Genomic DNA, 10,629 nt, shown 5'->3' with positions numbered 1-10,629 from the left:
CGGGGATGCATCTCATTCATAGGCCTAAAATAATATAACCGCAGGAGCATAATTTACATTTAATACTTATAGTCCTGCAAAAACCCGTGACCCTTCCATTTACACATTTACACAATTTGTAGTTTAATCTCATTAGAAATGCCTCGTTTAAATGTATCCACCTGCACGCCATTCCTAGAGCTCCAATAATATAAACACAGCAGTATAGTTTAAATGTAATACTTAGTGCTGCAAAAACCCGTGACCCTTCCATTTACACATTGTACACGTGTGAGTTAGTCACCTTCCTAGTGTTTCTGTGGTTTCTTCTGTTTCTAGTATGCCCACTGGTGAGACAGGACAGGACAACAAGCACTGTCATGACAGCAACCATGCCCTTGAAAACAGGGAGCGAGAGAAACAATTGGCCAGGAGACGTCTCTATATTGTCTCAGTGGTTTGTCTGGTCTTCATGGTGGGAGAGATCTTAGGTGTGTGGACTGTACTTTTTAGCTCTCCCTAGCAATCACACTGCAGTCGGGATTCATCTTTGTTAAATCATTTACAGCAGATGTAAGAAGACGACTTACAGCAGCTTGACAGTCATTTTGTATGGTTGTGTGAACAGGTGGGTACTTTGCTGGTAGTCTGGCAGTGATGACGGATGCTGCCCACCTGCTTGTGGATGTTACCAGTTTCATCATCAGCCTGTGTTCCCTGTGGTTGTCGTCCAGGCCTGCCACACACACACTCAGCTATGGCTGGCACCGCGCAGGTGAGACATCAACATTATCATCATGGTCACCATCATCATCATCATCATCATCATCACAATTTAAGGAATTTATTATGGAAAATGTTGTGAATTCTCAGAGATCCTTGGTGCCCTCCTGTCTGTCTTCACCATCTGGCTGGTGACTGGTGTGTTGGTGTACCTGGCTGTGGAACGTCTTATTAATGATAATTATGAGATTGAGGGCACTGTCATGCTCATCACCTCTGGCTGTGCTGTGTTGGCCAACATCATGTGAGTGATGTGAACCAGTGTGGTTCATCTGTTGTAAGTGGCTATACACTATGTGACGGTACACCAAAGACAATGCATTTTGTTGCCTTTATTATGGACAGTTTCGTGAGGAAATTGAGTATTATCTTGGATTTTTTTAAAATCCCAAATATATTTAATAAAAAGTCCCATACTGGACTAACAATTAGCCCTTTGTAATTCCATTAGACCCCTTCACTGAGAACAACATGTCCTTTGTAAAAATCCCTTTGAAACTCAAGTGTTCTCTCAATGCTGTATTGAATGAGCTATAATGCCACTCTCTCTCTTGCTTTGTCTGTCTATCTTTCTGTTTATTTGTCTCTCTTCATGTGCAGAATGGCGCTCACCTTGCACCAGTCAGGGCATGGTCACTCTCATGGTGGTCTTAGTGCCCACAGTCATGGCCACAGCCATGAGAGGAAGAAAGCTCACAGCCACACTAACACTAACCACCATGATCCAGAGGCAAGCAAGAAGCCGCAGGGGAATGCCAGTGTGAGGGCTGCCTTTGTGCATGTGATTGGAGATCTTCTGCAGAGCATCAGCGTGCTTGTTAGCGCACTTATCATCTTCTTCAGGGTAAGAGGTTATGTTGTTGAGGGTTGTTGGACTAACGTTCCTTTTAAACCACCTGTGAATGTTGAAGTATATGCATATCAAAATACTTCAGTCCACTCCAACACAGTGCTGGTAATGTGCTGACCCCTGTCTTTTTTACAGCCTGAGTACAAGATTGCAGATCCTATCTGCACTTTCCTGTTCTCCCTGTTTGTCCTGGGCACCACCTTTACCATCATGAGAGACATTTTGGTGGTCTTAATGGAAGGTATTACTATCATAAATAGAGTTACAATTGGAATGAGAATATGTGCAGAGTTCCTCTTTCTCAAAGAAGTGATGTACAAATCACAAAAGACTATAATCTTCATTGTGTATAATCTTCACAGTGTTGTGAAATACTGTTATAATCAGCAAGATTATAACAACAACATATTTAATCAAAAACATTTTGCAGCAGAAGTGAGATTAGTTATGATGTCCTTTCTCTGTCTCGTTCAGGAACTCCAGCGGGTGTGGCTTATGGAGAGGTGAGAGGACGCCTTCTATCCATCACGGGAGTGAAAGCTGTACACAACCTGCACATATGGGCCCTGACCATGAACCAAGTTGTCCTCTCTGCCCATGTGGCTATAGGTGAGACCGAACTTTCTCTGTAGTTGGATGTACAAAACTGTGCAAGTGAGAGGATTACAGAGGTGTTATACTGTACACAAATGAAAGAAGATTAACATGATTATGAAAAAAGATCTGTAACACTATTATCAGATCCATTACCTCAGGGACAGTGTCAAACTGGTCAATGATTGTTAAACTGGTATAACATTCTGACTGAGACATTCAAACACAAACACTTTTTTGCTTCTGAAGACAAATGAATTGGATGTAAACCTTGTACAGACCTAACTGCAAATGAAATAAATAATTTGCCCCACACCTTTGTCAACCTCCTCAGATGATGGCACAGATCCACAGGCCATGCTCAGTGAGATCACGCAGTTCTGCTTCAGCACCTACAGCTTCCATTCAGTCACCATCCAGCTGGAGAAGCAGGCTGACCAGAAGCCGGAGTGCCATCTTTGTCAGGAACCCAAACACTAATGCCTCCTCCCCCCAAAGCCCTGAAGTGCAAGAGGCCAGTGCAGTGAAGGGCTTACTGTCATGTTTACCAGTCAAACTGATCACTCACTTCTCTACTAAGTACGGACCTTGCACCTCTCTGTTTCTTGTGTTTAATGATGGTGCTTTTGTTTAAGTGGGGCTTGTGTTTATCAGTGGTGTAGGGGTTTATACCTACTAAACAACACATAAATACTATGTCTTATAATTATTAATCACTCATTGATTACTCAGTGTTTATCAGTAATTTATTCTCAATGTAATCAAACCAGAATCATCACAAGATGAGAAGAAAAAGGATTTGATCTCTGAAGAATTTAATTAACCATGATCTCTTTGAAAACACTGGTGACAACCAATCTGAATAACATCAATACAGAGACCCTTCCACTCAGTCACCATCCAGCTGGAGAAGCAGGCTGACCAGAGGCCAGAGTGCCATCTTTGTCAGGAACCCAAACACTAATGCCTCCTCCCCTAGTCAAACTGAGCACTCACTCCTCTACTAAGTACTGGACCTTGCACCTCTCTGTTTCTTTCTTGTGTTTATCAGTGGTTTATCAATGGTTTATTTATCAATAAGATTGATTTATTTAATAATTATAAGGCATAGTAGTTATATGTTTAGTATGTTTAGCATGATCTCTGATTTAAGTAATCATGATCTCTTTGAGGATAATGGTGACAACCACAATCTGAATATCAAGACAGACACCTTGATGAGAATAAATGATGCATTTAGTAAACACAACAGCACCATGAACAATCAGTATATTTACAGTGAATAAGCAAAATGGCTATTTAGCGAGTGGTATGGGTGTGTAGATGTTCCTCATTGTCATTTACTCATAGAATATATCCAAGTACAGTACAGTAGGTTATAATTAAACATACCAACGAACTAGAATACTGTAGAATACAGGGATGAATGCTTATACCTAGCAGTGCAAAAATACATAAGGTCTATCTTAAACAATAAGTGCTATAAACAATAAGTGCTAGAGTTTGTTAAACAACATAAACAATGTTTACAATAACATTGTACAATAAGTACAATAAGTACTAAATTAGTCAGTCAATATGGGATTAGTGTCAGTTGTCCTTTAAATATTCTACAAATAGATAGGTCTTTAGTCTGCATTTGACGACTGCAAGGGACTCTGCTGTACAGACAGCAAGCAGGAGTTCATTCCACCATCTTGGAGCCAGGACAGAAAATAATCTCGATGTTTGTCTTCCATGGGACTTAAAGCATGGTATTTCAAGTCAAGCCGTATTTGAGGTTCGAAGTACTTGAGGTATGGATCGGGCTTTGACCAGTGACCTCATGTATGAAGGAGCTGGTCCATTTTTGGGCTTTGTAGGCAAGCATCAAGGTTTTAAATCTGATGCGTGCAGCTACAGGGAGCCAAGGAAGGGAGTGCAGCAATGGAGTAATATGTGAACTTTGGAAGATTGAAGACCAGTTGTGCTGCTGCATTCTGGACAAGTTGTAGAGGTTTGTTGGCTCTTAGAAGAAGACCAGCAAGAAGCAAGTTGCAGTAGTCTATTTTAGAGATCACAAGAGACTGTGCAAGCACCTGGGTAGCTTCCTGCGAAAGAAAAGGTTGAATCCTTTGTATGTTACAAAGGAGGAATCTGCAAGACCAGATTAGATTAGAAACATGAGTTAAGAATGACAACTGAAGACCTGCGTGTCAGAGGGTGGGAAAGAAAGAAATAATTCAGTGTCATCGGCATAGCAGCGGTAGGAGAAACCATGAGAAGATATTACATCACCAAGAGAATGAGTATACAAAGAGAAGAGAAGGGGGCCCAATACTGAGCCTTGTGGAACACCAGTGGAGAGTCTACACGGGTTGGATGTGGATCCTCTCCATGTCACCTGATAGGACTGTGCATCCAGATAGGACTGAAACCATCTCCAAGCAGAGCCAGTCACACCAAGCCTGGAAAGAACAGAGAGAAGAATGTTGTGGTTCACTGTGTCAAAGGCTGCTGAAAGGTCTAGAAGAATCAAAACAGATGACTATTTGGCAGCTTTAGCAGCATGAAGTTTCTCAGTCACTGCTATGAGGGCCGTTTCTGTAGAATGTGCCGGTTTGTAGCCAGACTGATTGGGATCATGGGTGAGAAAAAGAGACAATTGATTATAAACTGCTCATTCAAGGGCTTTTGAGAGGAAAGAGAGAAGTGATACCAGTCTGTAGTTGGTAACGCTGGAGCTGTCAAGTGTGGCCTTCTTGAGGATTGGTACCACCCTGGCAGTTTTGAATGCAGTAGGCACGTATCCAGAAGATAAAGAGTTGTTGATGATAACAGAGATGAAAGGAAGCAGATCTCTTGTGATTGTCTGGAACAGAGCAGAAGGAATTGGATCCAGCGGGCATGTACTCGGATTGCTGGAGGTCAGGAGTTGAAGAATTTCATCTGTGGAGAGAGGAGAAAAATAAGTCAGAGAGTTGGATGTTGGGGAATGCATATTGGTTGATAGGATGGGAACAGAGGAAAAGGACTGGTGGACCTTCTCCTCCTTCTCCTCAAAGAAGGTGATAAAATCCTCCGAAGTAAGAGATGATGAAGGAGGGGGAGGATTAAGGAGAGAAGAAAAAATAGTGAAGAGCTTACGTGGATCAGATGATGTTGATTCAAATTTTTTTCTGAAGTAGGATGACTTTGCAGATATTACTTCCAGTGAGAACTTGGAAAGGAGAGACTTGTATGAGCTAAGTTCTGAATCTACGCGAGATTTCCTCCACCACCTTTCTGCAGTCCTTAGTTCTCTCCTGTGGCAGTAAAGTGTTTCTGTTAGCCAGGGGGCAGGTGGGGAGGTCTAGAGAAGAGAGGGCACAGAAGATTCATTGATGAGGAGAGTGTAGAAATGAAAGTATTTGTAACTGTATCTAAAGAGAGAGAGGATAGCGAGTCAGGGTGAGGAAGGGTGGACAAAATAGTAGAAGTAAGGGAAGAGGGAGTTATGGAGTGCAGATTGCGACAGAGGGAGGAGGAACATGTTGGAGAGGACTGGATGGAAAGAGAAGGAAGTGAGAGAGAGAAGGATAGAAAGTGATAGTCTGAGATGTGGAAGGGGGTGACTGTGATGTTGTGGTGGTACGGGTGAAGATCAGGTCCAGAACATTGCCTGCTTTGTGAGTCAGTGGAGAGTGGTTGAGGGTGAGGTCAAATGCTGTCAACAGCGGAAGGATGCAGAAGGAATGCAACTTGTCTGATGGAATGTTGAAGCCACCAAGGAGAATGAGTGGATTTCCTTCATTGGGGAATCAACTAAGAAGGATGTCGAGCTCATCAGTGAAGTGATCTAGGGAACCTGGAGGGCGGTAGATGACAATGATAGGAAGTTTGGTGGGGAAAGGCACTGTAATGGCATGAAATTCAAAGGAGGAGATGGAAAGTGTAGAGAAGGAAAATGGAGTGAAATGCGACTCTCGAGACATTAGTAAACCTGTGCCACCACCCCTGCCAAGATGCCTCAGAGAATGGGTAAATGAAAAGGCAGAGGACAGGGCAGCTGGAGTCGTCAAGTTCTCAGAGGTGATCCGTGTTTCTATTAGAGCCAGAAAGTGTAGGAAGTGGAGGGATGCTAATGCTGAGATGAAGTCAGATTTCTGGACAGCAGATTGGCAGTTCCAGAGCCCTCCTGCCACTACGATATATGATTGTGTGAAGCGTTGTGAGTCAGTGAGGTTGCTGAGATTGTGACGTCTATGATTGCGTCGAGGAGATCTGTGGGATATGTGGACAGGAATTGTGAAGCACATTTCAAATGCTTGATTTGTGGATGTATGAAATAAAGGATTGAGATAATATGAGAAGATACTTACCTGATCACACATACTTAGCTGGTCACAACCTAGAGAGAAGAGGAAGAAAGTAAACTGCAGGTCCATTTAGAAATGTAAAATGCTGCCAGACAGAAAAGGAAATTAGGAAAATAAAGAATTACCATGGAGTTGTGAATCTAGAAAGGGGAAGGAAGTACCTGAACATAGTGGCCACCTCCTCCACAACACAGCATCTTCCTACACAGCACAGCTTTACAAGCCCACAGCAAGATAGCACTGTAGCCCCTGCAAGGATGCTAGCAGAATCAATTAGAATGAGTCGCCTGCCAATCCCAGAGCTAACGATTTTTAGTGGGGACCCACTCAAGTTCAATGACTGGAAGGTTTTATTTCAGACTCATAGACAAGGGGAAAAAAAATTGAGAAATCTTTTAACTTTGAAGATATTTAAGCAGGCCAGCAAGAAGATCGATTGAATGTTACTTCCTAGTGGGTACAGAGTCCACCTATAATGTTGCCTGCACCATTCTGGAAGAAATGTATAGAAACTCATTGGCAAATTCTTCAGAGATATACTCAACACATGGCCCAAGATAGGCCCAAAGGACATTCTGGAACTCAGGGACTTCATAGGCTTTCCTTGTGATTGTGAAGCTGCTATGGGCAGTGAAGTTCTCAATAATTGTAGTGAAACCCAAAATATTCCCCATAAGCTTCCTGATTGAAGAAGAACAAACATGTTTATCAATTTCAGTCAGTTCATTAAATCCTATTACATACCTTAGTGTACTGAAACATACTCTAAAATCAAGTGAGACTGAGAAGGTTAAACCACCAAAACCAAAGGCTACAAGTGTGAGGACATTAGCCACCAATACTGATGAGAAGCTTGCAGCCCCATGCTGTGCATTCTGCTAGACATTAGGTCACAGTGTTCACAAGTCCCATAATCTTTATGTGAGGCCAGTTACAGAGCAGCAATTTTGGCTGTTTAATGTTAGCTCATCACATTACAGATGTACCTGTGATGCACGCCATAAAAGACATCCAACATGCCTACATGAAGACTGTGTTGAAGATGAAAGGTAGTTACCAATGTCAGAAGGGTCAAGGAAAGGAAAGCACAAAAGGACGAAACATTTACAAGATAAGGGACCAAGCATAGCAACACAAGTTATATCCAATAGAGTTATGCTGGACACTAGCATCACCAGCACCTTTACAATCTTACCAGTACTGGTATCAACCTCATGCAAGCCACATCGTGAAATCCTTGTATACATGCTCCTTGACACGCAATGGGACTCAACATTTATTTTTGAAGATAGCAGAGGCTCACAGTGTCAGAAGTGAACTGTTCCAACTGAAGTTCTCTACATTGGCTTAATCCAGCCATAGTGTACCACAAATTGATAGATTTGTAAGTAAATCATCCTTGAGTCTATAAAGCATCCTTTATATAGCGTCTGCTATATAAATGTCACTAATAATAATAATAATAATAAATAAATAAATAACTAGTAAAAATAAGTCTTGTGTGGTGAGGAGAATCAGCCTTTTGAGCAGTAAACAGACTTGGGATGGAGTATTGTTGGATATGGCAACTCCCATGTTGATTATGGTGACATGATTTGGAGTAAGTGACCAAGTCATTGTAAGTGATCAAGTGATCCCAGGCCTTCAGTCTTCTCACATCTTGAAAGGTGGAGTTCATTATGTCTGCAGAACACAGATTAAAGAGATAGTCACTGAACTAGACATCATTAAGGTACTTTAATCTGCCTTCTGTGAGATTAAAGTACCACACATCTTGGGGTTCAATACCCAAGAAAGACTGGAAAAATACATGTCATCTTCAATTGTTCTGCAAGATTTCAAGATACATGACTAAATGTTCACCTCCTGAGTTGACAAACACTTTGTTGTTTTGAAAATTATGTAAATTATGGTGTATTAGAAGTTATATGTGATATAAAATGCATGTTCTACCAATTCCATGTGAAGGCAGAAGATTAGGATTACTTAAGGTTTCTTTGGTGAGAAAATGGAGAGCTAGAATCACAACTTTCAGTTTATAGAATGAATGTCCAATTATTCTGGTGATGCTTCTTTGTCTGGCTGCACCAACTGTGGTCTCAAACACATTGCTGTGGCAGCATGAGGAAGCTTCAGCGATAGTTCATTCAGGTTCGTTGAAAATAAATCTTATGTAGATGATGCCTGACGAGGGTGGAATCTTCAGGAGCTGCAATTCAGCTAGTGAACGAACCAAGGGAAGTCTGCAGGACTGGTAGACTTCACATGCACAAGTTCATTTACAACAATAAAGATGTGCTGGCAACAATTCCCAAGCAAGAATGTGCCAAAGGGGTCCAGGACCTAGATATGGTGCTAGGTGATTGCTACTTAGTTATGGGAAAATATAGAGTATCTCCCACAAACATTACAACAATACCAAGACTCAAACTTTCAGCAGCTGTAGTATCTGTTCGGATGAGTGATATGATTAATAAGGAGCTAGAGGTGGAAGCACTACAGGAATAGTTCTGGACTGGTGTGGTGGAATTTTGAATAAACAGCAAGTCAGATGTGATTAAAAGAGTAATTTAATAAAGAAAATAAGACATACAAAACACAGCTGTGTGAGAGCTAATGCTCTAAAGCGATAGCTCTAAAGGGGTAGACTGACTCTGTTCCTTATATCTAAACTTCACTTCCCCCAGGGAGGGGTGCTTGGTCATCCTATTTACCCATTTCCTGCTCCTTATCGCGCTAAACACTTTTGCACATACCAGGATGCTCTGTTCCACCAGGACAGACACAGTTTGCTAGTTCCTCTTTATCAGCATTAGTCGCACGACACATGCAAGATCACGAAGCAGCTGATTCAGCAGTTGTTTTGTTCACAAAATATACAAAGACAGAATGTGCAGACTAAACTATTCATATAGGATTACATAGGGAAAGGATTAACATGATTATATATGAATCACATGATAATACATGATCGAATAATAATTTCCATCACAACTGGTTAGAAGGTTGTCCTTGTCTACATGAACAATGATATGCTACAAGATTTCACATCTTTGTAGAAAATCATATTTAGCACATCAAATGAACACACTGGCTGAACTGGGGTGGTATGTAACATCAGAAGGTAATCCAGCAGATGCTTGAAAAGGTCTTACAAAATAACAGCTCACAGATTCTGCATGGTTCACTGGGCTAGAATTTCTTTGAAATATGGCACTTTCCAGTGGAGAAGTTAAGGTGGGAGACATTATGTGTGACAGTTGGTCGGCCATCCGCCAGAAAGGGCACGCCTACTCCAGAGAGGGGCCACACTTCATTCCTGCCTTGCTCACAATCTCCTACCTATTAATGTGATACACCTGTTTCTCATATTCTCCACTATTTCATTCTGCAGGTCCCTGGAGAGGATGCTGCACATTAGCACACTACTGCCATGGGTGCTTCTACCTAGCGCACTGCTACCCAGAACCTCTGAACATTTTACCTTTTTGTTAGGTTGTGGGTTTACTTATAATTTTTTTGAATGGAGAATAAAGAGCACTTTGACTCAAACTTGCCTCTCGCTTCTTCTGTGCCACCAGCATCACACTATGGACAATGACCCATAACTCCAGAAAGAAATACTTTATGACACTCAAAGGAAGGAGGACAGATCCTTACATAATCAATTGTACAAATTTTCTGACTGTATAAGAGTGGTGAAAACAGTTGCCAGACTTTAGCGATGGATCAAAGAAATTAACCAAGTTGTATAGATTAAAGCAATTTTTTGATGGCATCCTCAGGGTGGGAGGTTGCTTACTACAGGTTACTTTTCTTCCACATGTGTGGCATCCAGCAATCCTTCCAAAGGATAGCCACATCTCAACATTTCTCATCAAACACTAACATGCTATACATGCTAGTTGGTCGGAAAACCAAATCAGTTCATTCTGTCCACTCCTCTGTGCCGTTCTGGTAATTGTACCTATTGACTAATGTGTGCTACCACCAGGTACCCTGAGGCTATTCCACCTCAATCTTTAAAATCTAAAACAGTAATCAGTAATCTAATTCTGCACTACTTCGGATTGCCCAAAGTTATAC

The 10,629-nt window shown here is 41.6% G+C and overlaps 1 protein-coding gene across 1 annotated transcript; it reads left to right on the top strand.

The window, feature by feature from the left end:
- Positions 1-319: 319 nt before the first annotated feature.
- On the top strand, positions 320-3,073 carry LOC113568901 (proton-coupled zinc antiporter SLC30A8-like). Its single transcript, XM_081725157.1, has 7 exons — positions 320-470; positions 608-754; positions 853-1,006; positions 1,363-1,606; positions 1,748-1,853; positions 2,087-2,221; positions 2,541-3,073. Exons 1-7 carry the CDS (start codon positions 320-322, stop codon positions 2,684-2,686), a joined length of 1,083 nt encoding a protein of 360 aa, XP_081581283.1. The 3' UTR covers positions 2,687-3,073.
- The last annotated feature ends 7,556 nt before the right edge of the window (positions 3,074-10,629 follow it).

The sequence above is a fragment of the Electrophorus electricus genome, chromosome 2 (genome assembly GCF_041902795.1).
Source record: "Electrophorus electricus isolate QZ-2024a chromosome 2, ASM4190279v1, whole genome shotgun sequence".
Lineage (NCBI taxonomy): Eukaryota > Metazoa > Chordata > Actinopteri > Gymnotiformes > Gymnotidae > Electrophorus > Electrophorus electricus.
The sequence above is the reverse complement of the archived record's forward strand: the minus strand, read 5'-3'. Positions and strand labels throughout refer to the sequence as shown.

Coding starts and splice junctions, on each gene's coding strand:
- LOC113568901 (XM_081725157.1), top strand. CDS start 320: ATGCCCACTGGTGAGACAGGACAGGACAACAAGCACTGTCATGACAGC. Junction 471..607: donor CATGGTGGGAGAGATCTTAG/GTGTGTGGACTG, acceptor TTGTGTGAACAG/GTGGGTACTTTGCTGGTAGT. Junction 2,222..2,540: donor CTCTGCCCATGTGGCTATAG/GTGAGACCGAAC, acceptor CAACCTCCTCAG/ATGATGGCACAGATCCACAG.